The sequence below is a fragment of the Mesoplodon densirostris genome, chromosome 1 (assembly GCF_025265405.1).
Source record: "Mesoplodon densirostris isolate mMesDen1 chromosome 1, mMesDen1 primary haplotype, whole genome shotgun sequence".
In the NCBI taxonomy this organism is placed as follows: domain Eukaryota; kingdom Metazoa; phylum Chordata; class Mammalia; order Artiodactyla; family Ziphiidae; genus Mesoplodon; species Mesoplodon densirostris.
In genome coordinates this window covers 186,573,106-186,593,378 of record NC_082661.1, presented here as the reverse complement: position 1 = coordinate 186,593,378, position 20,273 = coordinate 186,573,106, and the positions used below count along the sequence as shown (strand labels likewise).

Below are 20,273 nucleotides of genomic sequence, written 5' to 3'. Positions count from 1 at the left end.
AGAGCCCATAAATAAGATTAAAAGTAAATTTCTTTAAGCTCATAGAAGAGAGAATGATCAATTCCAATTGGAAGCTTGATCTACAAGAGCCCTTGGTCACCACTTGGATCCAGACACATACAATGCAAATATTTTATCAAACAATTGCAGAATGATCTGTGTGTATAGAATCTGTAATATCCTTAATTAGGATTCTGGAAAGGTGAAATGGAAAAGCCAAAACACACTGCACTCTGTGTCTTCACTATCTGCTTAGCACCATGGCTTATGAAGCAAAGGAACATTTTGCTCTAGGAACCTGGTTAATTTAGAATGAGCCAATTGTCACTGGGACAGCCTGCATCCCATACTTGGTTTCAGGTAATTTACACAGGTGGATCATTTTACGTTCCTTGGATTTTCACGTCTTGATCCTCCTTTCTGTGTATCAAATTTTAGCTGATCCTCTGGAATGGAGGAATGAACACAGTAATAGATGTTTAAAAATGTGTCTGTCATACAGATGGTCAACAGGCACATGAAAAGAGCTCAACATCACTAATTATTAGAGAAATGCAAATCAAAACCACAGTGAGGTACCACCTCACACTGGTCAGAATGGCCATCATTAAGAAGTCTACAAGTAACAAATGCTGGAGAGGGTGTGGAGAAAAGGGAACCCTCCTACACTGTTGGTGGGAGTGTAAATTGGTGCAGCCACTATTCAAAACATTTTGGAGGCTCCTCAAATAGCTAAAAATAGAGTTGGCATATGACCCTGCAATCCCACTCCTGGGCAAATATCCAGACAAAACTGTAATTCAAAAATATACATGCACCCCAATGTTCATTGCAGCACTATTTACAATAGCCAGGACATGGAAAAACCTAAATGTTCATTGATAGATGAATGGATAAAGAAGATGTGGTACATATATACAATGGAATACTACTCAGCCATAAAAAAGAATGAAATAATGCCATTTGTTGCAACAAGAATGGACCTACAGATTATCATACTAAGTGAAGTAAGTCAGAAAGAGAAAGACAAATACCATATGATATCACTTATATGTGGAATCTAAAATATGACACAAATTAACTTATGAAACAGAAACAGACTCACAGACACAGAGAACAGACTTGTGGTTGAGAAGGGAGAGGGGGAGTGGGGGAGGGAAGGCTCAGGAGTTTGGGATTAGTAGATGCAAACTATTATATAGAGAATGGATAAGCAACAAGGTCCAACTGTATAGCACAGGGAACTATACTCAATATCCATAATGGAAAAGAATATGAAAAAGAATGTATATATATGTATAACAGAATCACTTTGCTGTACAGGAGAAATTAACACAGCACTGTAAATCAATTGTCAATAAAATATTAAAAAAAGAAAAAAAATGTGTCTGTGACTTTTCCACCTTAAGCTGGCTTTTAGTCTTTGTGTTTAATGAGAGATCTAGAGAAAGAACAAGCTGCAGGAGCTACGAGGAGAAAAAGGAGGTGATATACACACATCAATGATATATACTTCCTACGTAGAGAATATCAACTGTACTGGGTAAGGCTGTTCTTCTTTATCCTCTAGTGACCTGGCACCAGGAACTACCCCGTGAATCCTCCGCTCTACACGTTAGCAGAAACGGTACCATCAGGAATATGCACCAAAGCTCACTTGAGGCTAAGAGGTCAAGTAGGAGCAACAACTGGCCACCGAGGTGCTCTGAAGCACCATTGGCTCATTGGCTCTGAAGCACCATCACCTCACAGTATAGAGAAAGGAGTCCCAGGAGAACTGCGCTGGAATGCTGGCTGCTCCACCTTCTGGAGCACAGTGGCCCCAACCCCCTTGCCACATAATCTTGAGGACTTTACCTCACTCCTCTTGACCACAGGTTCCTCACTGGTGAGACTGGATTTGATAGCATCCACCTCATAAGGTTACCGTGCAGATTAAATAAGGCAATATAGGCAAAATTGCTAGCACAGTGCCCAGTACCAGGTAAACTCTAAATAAATATAGCTAAGATTACTATTAGCTTCACCACCCAGAGAAAGCAGAACTTGACCCCAGGAAGAATGTCAGCTACCTCACAAGGTTTATGTGATGATCAAATACATATATATTATTAAAATATTATATATATTAAAATATAGTTTATTAAAATCCAGTAGTAAAATGTCTGGCATTTGGATGGTACTTAATAAATTAGGCAAATCTGAATTTATACCTTCAACATAGCTTCTTAGGGTGGAACTGATTAACCTGCTCTGAATAAGAAAAAATTTAAGAGTATTCTCCATGATAATAAACCTTTAATGTTTTATTCCATTCTATGTAAGCAACATCTTAAGGCAACTAAGTAACTGGAAAATAAATACAGAATAAAATTTAGAATAAGTGTCTTGCCTGCACGGTCATGTCAGATGTATTTAAGGATTCTGGATAATGTAAGCACACGAGTGCCTCTTGATAAAGTCAAATATTTATGCTTTAAGTTTCCAGATCAATAAAAGGACAAAAATGGCTTTTGTAGGGATGACAAAGTGAAGGAGGAAAACTTTGGAAGAAGCAGCTCTTGGGAAATTACCTGCCACTATTTCAGCCTTAAGTCTTAAAACAAGCAAAATTAATAGGAAGTTTTGACTCACTATTTCTTGTTATTATCCTTTTTGTTTTCCTAAGTACGTTTACCAAAACTTCATGCTTGAGATTTCCACCGTCATTAGACAAGTTCAAGGTAAGATGTTCTTTAATCCACGAACACTCTATTCACATGCTCACCTGTGATGCTGCACTGGAGCTGAGCTACTATCTGGTAAAAAGCTGGATATATTTAGACACTACTTTCACAAAAACTTCTCTTCTATACCCACCCATCATTATACTTAGGATGTGCACAGACATTATTCTCGGGGACATTTTCCAAATCTGGGTTTTATTCAAACCCAAAGCTAGAGAATTACCCAGGTCTGGTGATTATCCAAATACACTGCTTCTCCTTTTCTGATTCCTGCAAGCTTTATACAGAAACTGCTATAATATAGGTTAGGTCAATAAAAGAAAACTAAAATGATGGGTCTTTCAAATATCCATGGTTATCTCAAAAGACCATGTTACCATGAATGATAAAATGTCAGCTGCGCTGGTAAAGTATCTTGGCAAATGCAAGCCTAAGCAGTGCTACAGCAGAGGGCCTTGCACCTCCTGTTCAACCCTCGGTCTATGACTTAAACCTACTGTATAAGCAAAAGAGGGAATGACATAAAATAAAAATAAAAGTGCATAGAATATGATGCAGGTCATGGAAGATGAATTAGGGTTATCTTTTATGTCTTAATTTTCTTTTAATGGGCTAATTATGAAGCACATATTGACTATAATATGGGACCACAGGAGACACGATCCAGCAGTTCTTTTTAATGGTTATGACATACTGGTGTATAGCATTTATTAAGATAATAGAAAAATTATATACAAAAAAAGGTAACGACATTCCACTCTAGTGACGATAGTTTTAAAGCATTTGGAAGCCTCCTCATGCTTTAAATATAACCAAGGTGTGGAAATGGAAGCCATGCTTACTTCCAATCACTTGACTTAGTCTGACAGTTTCATGCCAGGAAAAAGGCCATGTTTTACTTAGAGATACTACAGACAGTGATGCACTCGGTGTCTGAGAAAGGCTTTATTCTTCTTAATCATTCATCCACTATTAAGCATGTTCTCCCTGGAACAGTCAACACTGAATTGATAAGATATACCCCTTCTGTTAAGAGTATAGTGTCTGTCCAATTGAGGCAATTTTCCTTGCCTTTCTAATTTGTTTATCATATTTAGCAAGCCTTTTTCCCCTCCAGATACAAAACCAACACTTGGTCAGAAAATTTATTTTGACTGTTTCCAAAATATTAACAATGCCCTTGAGTGTATAGTCACTGCAACCCTGACATATTAGGCAAATGAACAAAGGTACTAGGGTAGAAATTTACTTATAAAGTCTAGGTCAAATGAATTTCTGACCTTATTCATTCAAAAAGTAATTAACACTAATTAAAAAGCAACACACTTTATAAAAAGCAGTGTGTATATATGTGTGTATGTGTGTGTACATGCATGTGTAAGTGTGTGGTGTGTGTGTGGTGTGTGTTCTGCTTCATTGCAAGAAGCACAATTCTTAAAAAGCAATGAACTGCACCCTCAGTAAATTTTTGTTGATAGCAGAAGGGGAAGAAGAAAAGGCAGGAGAAGGAAGAAAAGGAGAGGGGGAAAGAGAAGGAGGAAAGTCTACATCCTGTTCCCTATTTACAGAATTCTAGCATTAACGTTTTTGAATGAATTTCGTAGATAGACTCTTCTTAGAAGAACTAGGTATCTCACCTCTGGGACTTTAGCGCCTTTTTCTACATGACTGTGTATAGTGTACAACACTTTTGTAGTCTTGAGATTCAGGGGTATAGTATTAAATGATCTAACTATGATGCACTGAACTCCTTAACATTTTTCCCTTTAAATACCACTTCAATGTTTCATACTTATCTACAACAGTACCTTAGTTTTTGTTTGTTTGTTGGTAAGCTTACAGTGAAGCCTAGTCAATATCTTTTCCTAGAAAAATTTAAATTTAATTTTAAAATGGAAATTTAAATTTAAAATTTAAATTTAACTTCCCTTTCTAGGGAAGTTAAACGTGTGAACCCCTTTAAAAGAATACAACTAAAAGATTTAACTGCTGGGGCATCTTTTGTGGGACAGTGAGAAATGAGAAAAACAACAAACTTTTACTATTAGGTGCCAAACAATTTTACATATCCTATTTCATTTAATCCTTATAGTAACCTCTAAGAGTAGGTACAATTACTAACCCAGCTCACAGATTATAAAACAATGACATGAGGAAATCAGCCTGGCCCAAGGTCACACTGCTAACTAGAGCTAAAATTCAAACTCAGTTTCCTTTACTCCAAAGAATTTATGGTTTATATTTTATCACACTAACAATTTTCTAAATTGGGATGTTGGTGATGAATGAAATATTGTGAATTGTCCTTCAACTGGATATTGTTCAGTTTTCATTCTGGGCTTTTGAACTGAATCATCTTCTTTCCTATATATCCTCTGCTATGTAACCATCAAGGCATAGTGGGAAATAGAACATCTATTACCTCTATTAATACATTAATTAATAACTATCCTATTTCTAGGAAAAGAGAATGTTAGCACAAAAACCATGTGCTAATAAAAACCTGACTGATATGTCAAATTTCATGGCTAACTTTCCTCTTAGCAATTGCAACTAAGCTTCCTTAGTTCTTCAATAAATGAGAACCTGGGTGTATGACGGGTTACTGAGCAGCAGATGGGGGCAGGAGGAAGGGACAAAAAGGTGCATTAAGAAAAGGAAACTCAGGAGATGATGAAGTTTTATGGAAGCAAGTGAGAACAAGAAAGATCAGGAAGGGGGGAGGAAGAGTTGTCTTCACAAAGCACCAAAAAAGCCACAATATTATTGTGGCCCTGAATATAGTTTTCTTAGAGATTAAGTGACTCCTATCTCCTTTCCTGTAAAATCATTCCTCAGTTTGCAGGATCACGACTCCATCTGCACAGTTGCTGGTTCATCGTTACATACTGTCCCAGTGTTGAAAAACAAGTCATCCGCCAGTTTAAATATTATTGGCTCATTGATTGAATTCTTTTACTAGGAGTGCATGTTGCGATGAAAGACCAGTCTTTTATTGTTTTTAGAACACTCACTCTAGCTGTATATGCAACTGTATTATTCTCTCCCTATTGGTTTTCAGTTTGTTGCCATGAAGAACTAAATTTATGGTGGGTCTATGCAGTCTTCTATCAAAAAGTATTAAGGTTATGGGAGAAATACATGATCATTCATCTTAAAAAGGGTTTTGTAAAACATGAGATTGTCCTGAAAATGCAAATATCCATTTGCTTTTTTCCATACCAGAAACAGATCTCATCCCCATGGATTAAATAATCCCTCACATTCACGTACATATCTTCCATGAGTGCCACTCGTCTGAACGACTCTAAAACTAAGGGGTGCAACCAACAGTCTTGCTGCAGAATAAGCCAATTGCCCACAACGTTTGCTTGGAATGGAGGATGACGAAGACTGGTTTGCTTGTCCTGTCATTCATACTTATGAACCCTAAATTTTAATAAATAACAACAGCAATAATAATGGTTGTTATATGGTTAACATTTAATTACTTACTAGAAACTGTCCTAAATGCTTTGTCTGTAAGACCTCATTTTTTTCTTCAAAACAATTCTTTAAGGAAGGTACTATTATTAACCCCATTTTTTTTTTTTTCTTTTTGCGGTATGCGGGCCTCTCACTGTTGTGGCCTCTCCCGTTGCGGAGCACAGGCTCCGGATGCGCAGGCCCAGCGGCCATGGCTCACGGGCCCAGCCGCTCCGCGGCATATGGGATCCTCCCAGACCGGGGCACGAACCCGTATCCCCTGCATCGGCAGGCGGACTCTCAACCACTGCGCCACCAGGGAGGCCCAACCCCATTTTATAGGTAAGGAAGATGAGGCAAAGTTTCCTTGGGTAAAGCAACTTGCCCAAAGTCACGCACTGGGCATTAGCCAAGAGGGACTTGAATACAAGATTTTCTGACTTCAAAGCCCTGCTACGCTGCTTTATTGGTAACCCCTAGAGGTAGTGGAATTGTCAGAATCCTTCCAAGACAGCGCCTAGCCATTTAGGACAGACTTTTTATACAACCTAGGGAAAACAGGTCAAAGGAAAAGTTATCTATCACCCCCTCAGCCAGCACTTGCTATGCATGGGTAAAATCGGTTCAAGCCTCAATATCACTTTCTCAAGAAAACAGAAATCCTTTTTGGAAGGAAAATTACATGTAAAATTTTTGTTGTACTTTTCACAATGAAAACACATTCAGATATATCTTCCCTGGTTTCAAACTGCCTTCTCTGCCAGCATCCAATTAAAACAATGAATGCAAGTTTCCAATAGCCTCAGGTACGTGTGGGGCTGACACTAGGGCGATCTTTGTGACAGCTATGCTGACAAAGTCCTCATTTGGTTCATGAACACTTCAAACCTCCAAACAGCTGGTAGTATTTTTTTTCCTCTAGAAAGTCTTAATGTATGATTACTCAGAATGCCTAAGAAGTCAGCACACAGACTTTTCCACAAATAAATAAATATATAGATAGATAGAAACAAATAAGTAAAAAGGAAAGTTCAAAATCCCACAATTAAATATGTCTGTGATCCGATATTTTGAATGTGTGTAGTTTGGACTTCCCCCGCAATGTCCAGGATGCACGGTTAGAGGGAGTTTTACCCCCTTCTCTCCCAGGAAGAGTTCTAGGAGTTGTGTAATTGCAACACATTTTCTGCATCTCTCTGGGGAGGATATTTAATTGGTTCTAATCATATCTGTCATGCATTAAGTGCTTACTCTTTTCCAAAAACTTCTTAAGTTTTGAAATATTTCTAATCAGTATACATCTTAACAATATAGGTCTTTATATCTATGGCACCCATGTTGCCTGAATCTTCAAATTTCCACTTTTTACCTGTCTCTGCTTGCTTTTAATAAGCTTGGGATTTATTTTAATGTGAGCTGATTTTCCTTAAACAAGACAAAAAGAATACATAAGTGCAAAACCCAACAATGCCCTATCTTTTCACCAGTGTCACTGACTGACCCATTTTTAGGGAGATACTGGTCTCTTTCCTCTCATCTCTCAAGATGCATATGGGTCTTATAAGACTTCTCCATCAAAGTGGTAGAGGAGGTGGCAGATATACCACCAAAATAGCCAGGAGTCATCTGACACAGCCTGCACAAGCATTAAAATTCTTCATAGTTCTTGTTGAGCTTTTGAATTAAGCATCTTGTATTCTAGTCTATAACAAAACCATGTTTGTTTTACTGTAAACAGTAAGTGGTTTTTCCTTAGAATGTATAGATAAACGGCTGTTACATGAATGTGCCCTATGTTTAAGCCCAGGTTTACACAGCCCTCAATACACTGCTGTGCTTCTGGTGCTACAAGACCTTAGTCAAAAAGTATATCCATTTTTTTTTTTTCTTTGCGGTACGCAGGCCTCTCACCATTGTGGCCTCTCCCGTTGTGGAGCACAGGCTCCGGACGTGCAGTCTCAGTGGCCATGGCTCATGGGCCCAGCTGCTCCGCGGCATGTGGGATCTTCCCAGACCGGGGCACGAACCCGCGTCCCCTGCATTGGCAGGTGGACTCCCAACCACTGCACCACCAGGGAAGCCCTCAATTTATATTTTAAGGGACGATGACCTGTAGCTAATGTCACAACTAGGGATCACTAGCACCATTAGCATTTAATTTTCTGACACAAATGTCTACCCCTCATTCTACCAAAGCAGATGTAAAGCAACTTTCCCCAAAGTAAATCTTTTTTTCCCCAAATGCCTTCCATATTATAAAGTGATAATGAATTACTCCAAGAAAAAATTCCAAAGACCAAATTGAGCACTGTTCTGTGAAAAGGTTCTGAGGCTGACTCAGGTTTAGCAAGATGGATGTTAAAGTGCTAAGATGTATAGAATCATATTCCTGACCAACAAGTTAATTTTATGTCTTTCCTAACCCTAGAATATAAATCTTCTCCAAGAACATAATATTCCTTCTTTTATTTCTTTCTTTTGTTTCTTCTTTTCCTTTCCTTTCTTATTTACGTTGTCTAGCCCAGATGAACTATAAAGCTCTACTTTATCACTAGGTGACTCTAGTCTGAATTTCTTTCTTAATTTCATGCTTCAAATTATATAAAGTGAATTCGTATCTTGCTTCTTCTATAAGTTTAAGATAATCTATTTAGAATTTACTTAAGGAAGAGATTCCTACAGTGATAAGGAAGCAGCAAAATAAGGAACAGAAGTTCCAAGGACTAGGTTGGTATGGTCCTTAATATCTCTTATATAGATACCTGGTTTCCTCACCTATCAGAGAAGATCCAGAATAATGTACACAAAATTTCCTTGCAAATACTGTAGCTTGAGTTAGTTTCAAAGCACTGAGCTAATTATGTTCACATTCCTGACCTCCTGATTTCACTTCCTGGTTGAATCACATGGCTAAGATACCTCAGGCAATGAGACTATAAATTCATCAGGATGACTTCTCAGAGAAAATAAAACCCTTTCTTGAGGATCAGGATACTGTGTTGAAAGTTTGCATGCATGGAGCCTACGGCTTCCTCCAAACACAGGGTAAGCAGAAACACTATAAGCATGCTGTCCTCACCTGGGTTGGGAGGCATACAAACACAGGAAAATTGAGTATTGTAGCCCACTTTGAAGTTGGAGTTGATGGGGTAGTAATCAGCTAGCTTGATCATCTTCTTGAAAGCATCATAGATAAAGATGAAACTAATCAGAGAAGAGAAGCCCTCTTCAGTGAAGCGAGTGAAGTACTGAACCAAGAAGCTGGCATCAGTGGCCACCAAAATGAGACACATGAAGGCTGACCACAGGCCAATCCAAAGGCGAAACTCCAAGTAGTCAAAATTATGGTCCCTGGAAAGAAGGCAGAAAGGCATTTAGACTCCTCCTCCAAGGAACACAAAGAATAACACAATACTACCAAATGACTATAGAATGATTGTTAAAAATATAAGATCTCTTTTAGCCACTAGATATAAAAGCTCATTCTTGATTTTATCCAGAAAGTATTACCCTTAAGGATTTGGTCTAGTGACATTAGGCTACCACTAAGAAATAATTCCAGAAGTTTGAGAAAAGCACATCAAAAGTAGTCATAACATTTGAATGTAAATAACTCATTAAGTTTCTTCTTGTATTCATCCTTTTATCATTATACAGTGTCCTTTTTTACCTTTCTTTATGGCCTTTGTTTTAAAGTCTATTTTGTCTGATATGAGTATAGTGACCTCTGCTTTCTTGTCAAATCTGTTTGCATGAAATATCTTTTTCCATCCCCTCATTTAATTTTCTCATTCAAAAAAGACAATCCCTGCCTTTACAGAATTTACAGAATAAACAATTTGAAAGCATAACATTGGTACCTGGCATGTGTTCAATAAATATTTGTGGGCTTTCTGCTTAAGGAAGATGCTAAGATAAATATGTTCTCTGTCCCCAAGTCATCGAAGTCTACTGAGGAAGACAAACTGATAAACACAATCACACTATAAAATACTAAGTGATACCTAAAGTTCCCACAGAGTGTCACAGAAGAAGGAGTAACTAATTCGGGCTGGTGTGGGTTGGGGGACAGATAAAGTTGCAGAAAAAACTCAAGGTATTTAAGGATAAGCGGGAACTTTCTGGATAGACCAGGGAGGGCCAAGCCAGGAAGAGGAAAGAGTACTCAAAAAGGCAAGTGGCATGAAACTGCGTGCAATTCTCCCTGTGGACCAAGTGCCACCAACACAGGGAGATGGGATCAGATGTGTAGGCTGTAGTTAGACCAAGAAAGGCTGCATTGCCATGTTACCACTAGACACTACCACTCCTCTTGAAGCTCACTCACAGGTATGATAACCTTCTGCTGAAGCTGTGTGTGAAGAACAGTTTTAGAATAGGTTGTCTCCATCTAAGTGGGCCATTTTTTTTCAATGCCCTTTCCATTTCTTACAAGTAAATTAGTTTAAGATTCACATTTAGGAAAAGATGGGTCAAGTGTTGACATTTTACCATTTCATACTGATTCTTTCAAAATTATGTGGAGAGTGTTTTACAATAGTTTTTTTTCCTCATCATTTGTGATGCAAAAGCAGTTACTGGTAATCTCATTTCTTGTGTGAGAAAAAAATAAATCAAGGATCATGCATACTTGAAGCTCGATGGCCTTGCTTTTAGACAATGAGTTTCTGATAACTGACAGCCACATATTTTAATACTTTCCCAAAGACATCGTATCACACCTTCATCACCAACATCCCAGCCTGGGCCACCAAGAAGTCTTTGACCGATTCTTATTAAGAACCTCCTTACTAATATCCATGCTTGCCCTGCTCAAAGCCATTTTCCACATCACAGCCAAAATGACCTTTTCAAATGTAAATCAAATGTCCCAGTTTAAAATCTTTTGGTGGCTTCTCCCTGCTCTTAGAATAAAATTCAAATTCTCTACCTAGCACAGTGCCCGGAGCATAGAAGGGTTCCAATAAAGAGTTGGTAGATGAATTAAGCCATGCCTGCAGGTTACGACTTGACAGAGACAGTTACAGTACTGTCATTGGCTGATGAGCTATCACAGGTAACCAGACAATGACCAACTGAAAATTTTACTGAATATTAGAATTAAATTTGCTTAGAGTTCATGTGTCAACTTGACTAGGCCATAAGGTGCCCAGATATTGGGTCATACATTATTCTGGATGTTTAAGGGTGGTTTTGATAAGATTAACATTTAAATTGGTAGACTTGAGTAAAGCAGATTGTTTTCCATAATGAGGGTGGGCCTCATCCAGTCAGTTCTTCAACTGAATAGAACAAAAAGACCAGCTTCCCTCAAGCAAGAGAGAACTCTCCAGCAGGAGGACTGCTTTTGGACTTGATTTGTAGCAAAGGTTATTCCTAGTTCTCCAGCAGACAGCCTTGGAACTTGAACTGGAACATCAGTTCTCCTGGGTCTCCAGGCTGCTGGGTCACCCTGCATGTTTTGGACTTGCCAGCCCTCTATAACTGTGTGACCCAATTCTTTATAATAAATCTCTTATATATGTATACACATATCCTATTGGTTCTGTTTCTCTGGAGAATCCTGACTAATCACCAACTGGTCAAATATGCCTCATTTTATAGATGAGGACACCAAGGCCAATGGAAACTAAGTCATTTATCCAATGCCAAGGCTTTAATGGCAGAGCTGGACCAGAAACCAAATCTCTGTACTCTTGGACTGCTCCTTTTAAAAATTCCAGCACGGTTCATCCTGTCCAATTTATATGTAGCTCATGGTAGGGTGGGCCTTAAAGTCACTGTCCTCTGTTTCCTTCTCACCAAATCACACAAACAGGAATACATTACCAAAGCAGGAGATTAGTAACACTTGAGTAGAAAGTTATCTTCTATAGATTTCCTGAAATCTTTCTGAAGACATCTTTGGCATTCCCTCACAGTTCCCTTTACGTCTGGAACCCCAGTATTTAATCTTATGCATGTCTTTCTGAGATAAGTAGACTCAAGAAAAAGCTAAATTCTAGGAATTTGAAATAATTTACATTATCACACAGTGAGTCAGAGCTCAGAAACAGTTTTATTACTTCTGAGCCAACAGACTTTTTCCTTAAAATAAAGTTTTAAACAGTTATCTAGTTTTGCTTCCCTAACAAGATGAAAGTTAGAGCAATCTTAATTTGTTCTAAGAATGCTAATGGTTGTTTACAAAATTGATGTTTACAAACAGGATGAGAAATAAATCTAATCACTAGCTAATGATCAGGAACACTATCAGTCTGAATACAAAGGGGGAAAAATGCATGTATAAACTGAAATCTTAGGACCTGAACAATATGCCAAAATAGCTCCTCTGAAATTCTTAAAATACTCCCAGACTGGCTCTGTAAGAATAACCCAAATAAAATCACTAATACCAATCACTCCATTAGGTAGGAAAGTGATATGTTTACAACAGCAAGAAGAAAGAGGAATAAAAGATGAGGAACTTCTTTAAACAAGCCAATCAACAGTAATGAGTACAATAAAAGGCAATGTTACATCCAATAAGACTATTAGTCCCCTTGGTGCCAAGTTTAAATAGCAATTAAGTTATAAAAAGTTACAAGCTATAAAAAGGAAATGATAGTAGAGACCAAAGAAGCTATAGTGAGTGAGAAGGAGAAAATGGGTGTATATCCTTTTAGTAACACTCAGTGTTTCTAGAGATTTTAAGTGATAGTTTTGAGCAGCATAAACCCAATAGTACAGACAAACTGAAGAACTCACATTTGAAGCATGCTTCAGAAATCAGCCACTGACAAATAAATATAAACTCCCTAAACTAAATGATTAAATCCAGGAACTGAACAGAAGAAAATCATAATTTGAAGGCCAAAAGTAAACTGTTCATAGAATATAAGAAAGAAATTATTAAATGACCAAATGACAATTATACAGGCTAAAATCCAACTTTAATTATGAAGTTTCTAAGTGGCTTAGAACACTGTTAAAACTTCCTTCAGATCATTCCTGAAGAAAAGGAAAAGGAATCTAATTCTCTATTATTGGGATAAACGTGTAAAAATTGTGCAAAAGAGACTGCAGAACTGGGGAAACAAAACTACGTGTTCTCTGCAAAGCTGTGAGCTACTCCTTCATTCTGTTACTAATTTTAAAAGGTGACAGCATATCATTCATATGCCTTTATGATTCCCCAGTTTATAGGGCAAATATTAAAACCTTATTCCAAGTCAGAGATAAATCTGTGGATTATGTGGACTTACTGTTTGAGTCCACTGAACTCAAAACAAGGATTTACCTATTTCTCAAAAAAAAAAAGGTAAAATATGATGGGGGAAATCAGGGCAAAACATAGTAAAACAGTTTCTTTACTGAACGACTTCTCAGATCCCTTACTACGCTAAAGTGTAAAGTGAATGACCGGGAGGGGGATATAATGTAATGTACAGCACTTCCCAGACTAACCGGGATCACAGAAGTTTCTTTTTCATGGGGCATTTAATGAAACTAGTAAATGATGAAACACACTTTGGGAAACAGTGATCTACACAAATACTCTGTATCTGTACAAAATATTAGCATTGCTATTATGATATGTAAGCAAATGATATAGTATTGTGAATTAAAGAATAAGGTTTGACACATAAGTGTCACATGTTACCCAGCGATGGATTTAAAACACAGTTTCTCAAATGTTTCTTGTTGCTTTACAACCATTTGAAAATAAATCACTTGAAACTATGTTTAAGTTTCCAATTATGATGAAACAGAAGGGAAAGTGAGAAAGGAACTTGCTTAGTGAAAGGAAATAATCTCTATCTTACAATTATCTAAAGCAAATCAGGATGCAAACATTTTCTGTAGATTAAGGCTCTGATCACATTGCATCCAATAAATCTTTCTGCAAAGGTTGCACATGTTTGTTCCTGTTTATAGTACATGCCTGTTTAATCTTTCCACAAAGGCTTTCTTGTCTCCCACAATATTTTCTTAAACATATATAAACTGTCTGACTCTTTCTATAAACTGACATGAGCAGAATTCTTTCCAATGGTCTTCTGAGAATTATGATGGAGTGATTTCTAGTAATGATCTACAGAAAACATAACACTATTTAAAATTTGGGACTTTAAATTCTTGGAAGATCCTTGCTTTTCTTTTCAACCCAGTTCTCAACACACTCATTTCAAATTCTCATTCTCTCCTCTCTCTTGTGATCTTTTTTGATGGCACACACAGTTTCAAAGGCCATTATATGAGTCTTTATGTCCATGAGGCATTAAGTAGGTAATGACATTTCTAATATTAAAATCCTAGAAATGTATAACAATAGAAGTATATTTAAATTCCAACAAGGAATGTTAGTAAGTCGTATGAAATTCTGCAATCTGTCCGGGTATTGAAATCTGCCAGTAAAGGCAATTCTCTCTCAGACATATTAAGTTCATTAGAAAGAGGCCAGAATTCCCAATCTGATTTTGAAACTATTTGTGTGCTATTGTGGTCACTTGGATAATTTGCTTAACTCAATTTTCCCCTTCTTAAAATGATCCATCAATTTCTAAAAGAAAATACTGGTATCACAACTGTCATGCCCAGTAGTAACGTCTAGTGATTCCATAAAAGGCTTTCGGACTCTGGAGTCCGAAAGCAGGAATTCAAATCCCAGCCCTGCCAACGACTGGTGATGCAACCTTCAGCAGTTTGCTTATCCACTCTATGCCTGCTTTCTCATCTATAAAACAGGAGACAGTCCCTACCTCATAGGACTGCTACAAGAAATAAATGAGGGAGTGCCTGTAATGTGCTTAGGACAATCCTTGGTACATGGTCAGCACTCAATAAGTGTTAGTTGTTACTCATTTGAGTCTAGAAATGTATCTTTAGTTAAGAACGCTGGAATGGGGGTTAGGAGCAGTGGACCACAGGAACACCCAGTCTCTTTCACAGACGAGCCACGTGACCTTGAACAAGCCACTTCATTTCTCTAGTGTGTCAGTCGGGATCATGGCAGGAAACAGAAGGCAATCTCCCATGGGATTCTGAGGAAAACTTAACACATGGACTATTTACAGAGGTATGAATAACAAAAAAAATGGCAAGTACTCAGGGACTAGCAATATCAGGAAGCCATTTCTACTCCCTGGCTTGAAAAGGCCAAGGAAGTAAGAGTCACCAGAGCCTGGTGAGGGCCAGAGGCAGGGGGGAGGAGCCACCTGACAGGGGCTACACTCAGAGGACAAAGGCACACTGCCAGACTGCCTGGTGAAGCAGAGGCAGTGAGGTGGGAAGCAGACACACCCTGACCTCTCTGCCTGCCTGTATTCCTGGGGCTCTGCAGGAAGCCAGAGGGCAAAGGAGCCTGAGTGCTGCAGTCCACAGCGGCCAGCTTCCAGAGGCACAAAGCAGGACAACAAGGCAGAGAATCATGGGGGAGGGCAAGAGGTAACAGAACATAGCGGCCTCAGCTGAAGCAAACGTAAACACGTGCTGGAGGACTTAATCTCTAAGGGCCTTTCAACCTCCAAATCTTAAAATTCTCGTATTCTGTTATGCCTAATTACTACTCTGTGCTCTATCTAGACTACGAATGGTCCACAATTAAACAATTCTAATTTATAGTTAGATATGTATATACATACTTGCTGAAATTAAATAGAAGCCTCTCAAAAACTAGAACAGGTCCTGTGCTGCTCAAAATAGTGAGTGGTTGACCAGCGAAGAGGCAAAAGACGGCTCCAGAGACAGCGGTGCCCAGGAAACTCTCCAACACGCCCTAATAGAAAGAAAATATAGGTGTTAAAAGAAACTTGTCTTTTTTTCTTTTCATGTGTGATGTCACTAGGGGAATGAAGCCACGTGAATATGCTATTAAGATGGCTATCGTAAACATATCAACTATAAAGAATAAAGATTCTTACCAATATGAATATTACCTTTTATTTCACCATACATGCAATTTAGTCATTCCTGCCTACTCCAAGGGCTGAACTGTTCCAAAGACTATAATGACTGTAATGACTAGTGGTTGATTGCAGAAGGCAAAGGGTGACTCTGATCTACTTTTAAAAATATTAATTGAAGCTTCTGTACATAAAATCGCATTATAAAATCCCACCATGTGCGAAGAAGTGATTTAGTACTTTTGGTGGCATTTTTCTCTCTGTGGTTACTTTCAGTGTTTGTTTTAACCAGATTTCACCTTGCACATAGCAGATACTTATAAGTAGCTACACTTTATGCATAAAAGCTATTTTCTACAGAGAAAAGCTTTTTAAGTGAAGAGGGAGCAAAGAGGAGACAAAAAAATGATTTGCCCTCTATCTTGCAATCTCTAAGACACCAATTCCAAACAAAATTTCTTAGTACATATTCAGCGTCCAATGTAAACTTATACAAGAGCTTCAAGAGCTACTTTAGAGGAAATAAATGCACAGGGACACGAACAACTAAACCTTTGTGGCCACATGTCCCTGAAGGTGTATCTCTGAGAAACAACCTATTATTTCTCTTTAGCATAACAAGAACAAAGAATTTATACATGTATGTATATATATATATATATATATATATATATATATATATATATACATATGTATGTATATATATATGTATATACACACATATATACATATATAAAATATCATATAATATACACAAAAGTATGATAAAGAAATTGGTTTTTTAAAATCAACTTACAGAACTAAACTAAGTGCTATCCCCACTCAAAAGCCATCCTAGGAGAATCTTATTATAATGATTACTTGAATTTTTGTTTTTTAGGCTAACAAGAACCCTTCATTCAAAGATCAAACATCAAGGGGAAGAAATACATTCTGTAACACACGCACATCCCCACCCCATGCCCCGCAAAAAAAGCATAAGCAATAGGATACATATTTTCCAAAAATTACTAACAAAGAAGTTAAATCTTTTCACCTTGAAGATATTGCATACACTAAAATAATGCATCACTAAAGACTGAACAAATTAAAGAAAAATGTCAAAATATTGAAATATTTTTTACATGGCTTCAAAGCCAGCAATATTTTCTTTAGAATGACATTAGCAATAGTATATCCTCCTCTTTTAAGGGTAAGATTCAATTGGGAAAACAGGGAAAAATCCTTCAGCACAGCATTATGTAATAATGGGGTTGGGGTGGGGATGGCACAAAAAAGCAAGAATTGACAAGTAATAAGACTGGCTCCTCACACAGTGAGCAGACACTTTCTAAACAACTCAGTACAACTACTTCCATCCTGAATGTCTAGGTCTGAAGTCTGGCAGGTGAGTCTCGTAAGTGGACCCCATTTATATATTTGTGAACTCCACTGCATGTTTGAATGGTGCCATCTCGTTATTTTATAGCCATTCCACACATAATCACTGTGTCCAGCTCATTCTTCCTCAGGGAGGCAGCAAGCAGAATAACAAGCAAGGCTAACAGAAACAGGCTGCCTTTATGTAGAGAGAGAGAAAGAGGCTCCCCTGTGCCCCAAAAATAGTATTAGTCTTGATCTCTTATCCGTGAAGATACTGAGCTTCAGGGGGGTTAAATGATATGAACAAATCCACGCTCACTGTGGCACAAGTCTTTGGAGTATGGTTACCTGCCCAACTACTATCACACCCTTGGCAAAGAGAAAAGGTATACCTTCGGCTGGGATTTTCTTAGACTTGAAGTTTTTTACCTCCTGTGCAGTGACATTGGGCTTTTTAGGTCTTTATCATTTATCTTTCTTTTTCATGACTTATTTTAGTGTGTGTGACATGAAAGGGTAGGGACTGGAAGGCTCCGTGTGGCAGGAGAAGCCACACTCTAGGGACATGTGATAGGCAAAGTTTCACTGCATCATTCTCTATCAAGCATGGAGGAGTGACTATTTCTCATCACTACTGCAGGATCAAATTACAGCACAGCCTGAGTGTAAGAGAGAACACGAATGAAGAAAGGAGGAATGCAAGGTTAAGAATTCTCTACTTGGACTGACATGAGGGGCCAGGGCAGGGTCTCTGGTGTCATCCATGCTTCTCTCCCTCCCACCATGCTATATACTATCCCACCACATGCTCTGCAAGCACCCAGGAAACACTAAAGGAATCCAAGAAGACACCCAAATCACACCCTACATCCTGCTTATCAAAGGCTAACAGCCATCACTGATCATTCAGTAAAGGTAACAACTCATCTCTTCCAGAAAACGGCTTTGATTTGTGGAAGTCATGTGACTGTTAAAAAAGTAGAGTACTGGGCTTCCCTCGTGGCGCAGTGGTTGAGAGTCCGCCTGCCGATGCAGGGGACACGGGTTCGTGCCCCGGTCCGGGAAGATCCCACATGCTGCGGAGCGGCTGGGCGTGTGAGCTATGGCCGCTGAGCTTGCGCTTCCGGAGCCTGTGCTCCGCAACGGGAGAGGCCACAACAGTGAGAGGCCCGCATACCGCAAAAAAAAAAAAAAAAAAAAAAAAAAAAAAAAGTAGAGTACTTTTATTTTAGTACTTGCTCCTTTGGTAAGTGCTACAGTTTCCATTCTGTTGTGGACAATTTTAAAACAGAGACAGGTGATTTATTATACACATTGCACTGGAAACTTGCTTAAACTCAGAGATGTTTCCAGTGTTTCTGAGAAAAGAACTATTTTCACCACATTTTGACATTACAGAAATTAAAAAAAATAATCTTGACAGTACAGAAATTTAAAAAAATAATCTCATGAAATGAATAACTTTAACTGTAACTAGAATTTAAAGCAATTTATAAAGTGAACTATCAAAAACCCCTCTTCTGATTTATTATAGTCAGTGTTCACTAATATAAAAAAGGAAATAATGTGTGGATGTGCGTATTTTTAATAGCTATAGCTCATAAAGACACTTCTACACCTGATTTCCTACAGAGGAACAAACTCCCTAGCAATTCATGAGAATGTAGATGGCTGAGCTCTGAGGGATGGCAGAATCAGGTGCCACAAAGCACTCCAGCTCCATTTTGATTTGGCTTTTATTTTATTCCATTTCCAATTAGGTGATGTCCACTGTGGAACAGAAGAAAGAGCTAACAACTGGCCCTCAGGAAACCCAGAGTCTAGACTCTGTTCTGTCACCAAAGAGCTGCAATGGACTGTGGAGTCAAACCAAGCTGATATCTAGACTCTGTCGTTTACTCCATCGATGACTTAAGCAAGTTACTTAACCTCTCCATGCCTCATACCATCCGTGTGAAAATTAGATAATGCATGTCAAGTGCTTAGCATAGTCATTGATAGATATGTTTTTGATGAACAGTAATATATACATAATCTATTCAGATATGAGGTGAGGAGGCTGAACTAGGTCTCTTCCAAGGTCTCTTCCAGGTGTTTCAGCACAAAGAGCAGGTCTTGGAGTCAGGGATATCTGAGTTTAAATCTCAGCTCCACCAGTTATCAACCTCTCTAAATCCTAACTCTCTTCTCTATAAAATCAATGGCTATTTCATAGGATAATTATTTGGACTGAATATGACCACACTATAGAAAGACCTAAGAGTAAAGTAGAGATGCAATAAGATGCTGGTTCCCTTTTCTTCCTGCTTCTCATCTCCTTCTTCCCAGTCTGCCTCTATTATTTCTCTGTCCTTCAAAGGAGGAAGGAGATGGAGAGTGACAGTCAAAAGGAGTGATATGAGAAGATGAAGATCAGTCCTCAGAGGAAAAGGGGGAGAAAAGCCTCTTTACAGATTCAGAGTGTTTCGCAGAGCAAAACTCCAACTCAACAGAAGCCTTAGAGGGCGACAGCTACAGCCATTGATTTTGTTGCTTCTTTTCATTCCTTGTGTTACTGAACACACAGAATCAACTACAATGAAACAAAACAGTTTTACTTTACAGCAGTGAAGTCAAAACCCACAACTAAAACAATTTATGAAAATTTTTCTGCTCATGTAAGGGTATGACGTTAAACCAAAGATGGTCCTTGTCTTACAAAAGAGCCAAGAAAATCAACCCAAGTCTCATAATAGAAAAATCAAGCATAAAAGAAATCTGACCATAGGAGCAAGATTCTTTAGGAAAAAAAAAAATCCAACCATGATTGGTAACACCAGCATTTTGTCTTTCAGCT

At 38.2% G+C, this 20,273-nt stretch overlaps 1 protein-coding gene across 2 annotated transcripts in view; it reads right to left on the bottom strand.

Annotated features, from left to right (window-relative positions):
• The window catches only part of SLC4A4 (solute carrier family 4 member 4), a 305,356-nt gene that overhangs the window by 67,367 nt on the left and 217,716 nt on the right, over window positions 1-20,273 (bottom strand). For both annotated transcript variants that reach the window (XM_060092522.1, XM_060092530.1), the window contains exons 12-13: window positions 15,815-15,948; window positions 9,271-9,542 (exon numbers count right to left, since the gene is read on the bottom strand). In XM_060092522.1, coding sequence (XP_059948505.1) covers window positions 9,271-9,542; window positions 15,815-15,948 — 406 coding nt within the window. The remainder of the gene's footprint in view (window positions 1-9,270; window positions 9,543-15,814; window positions 15,949-20,273) is intronic.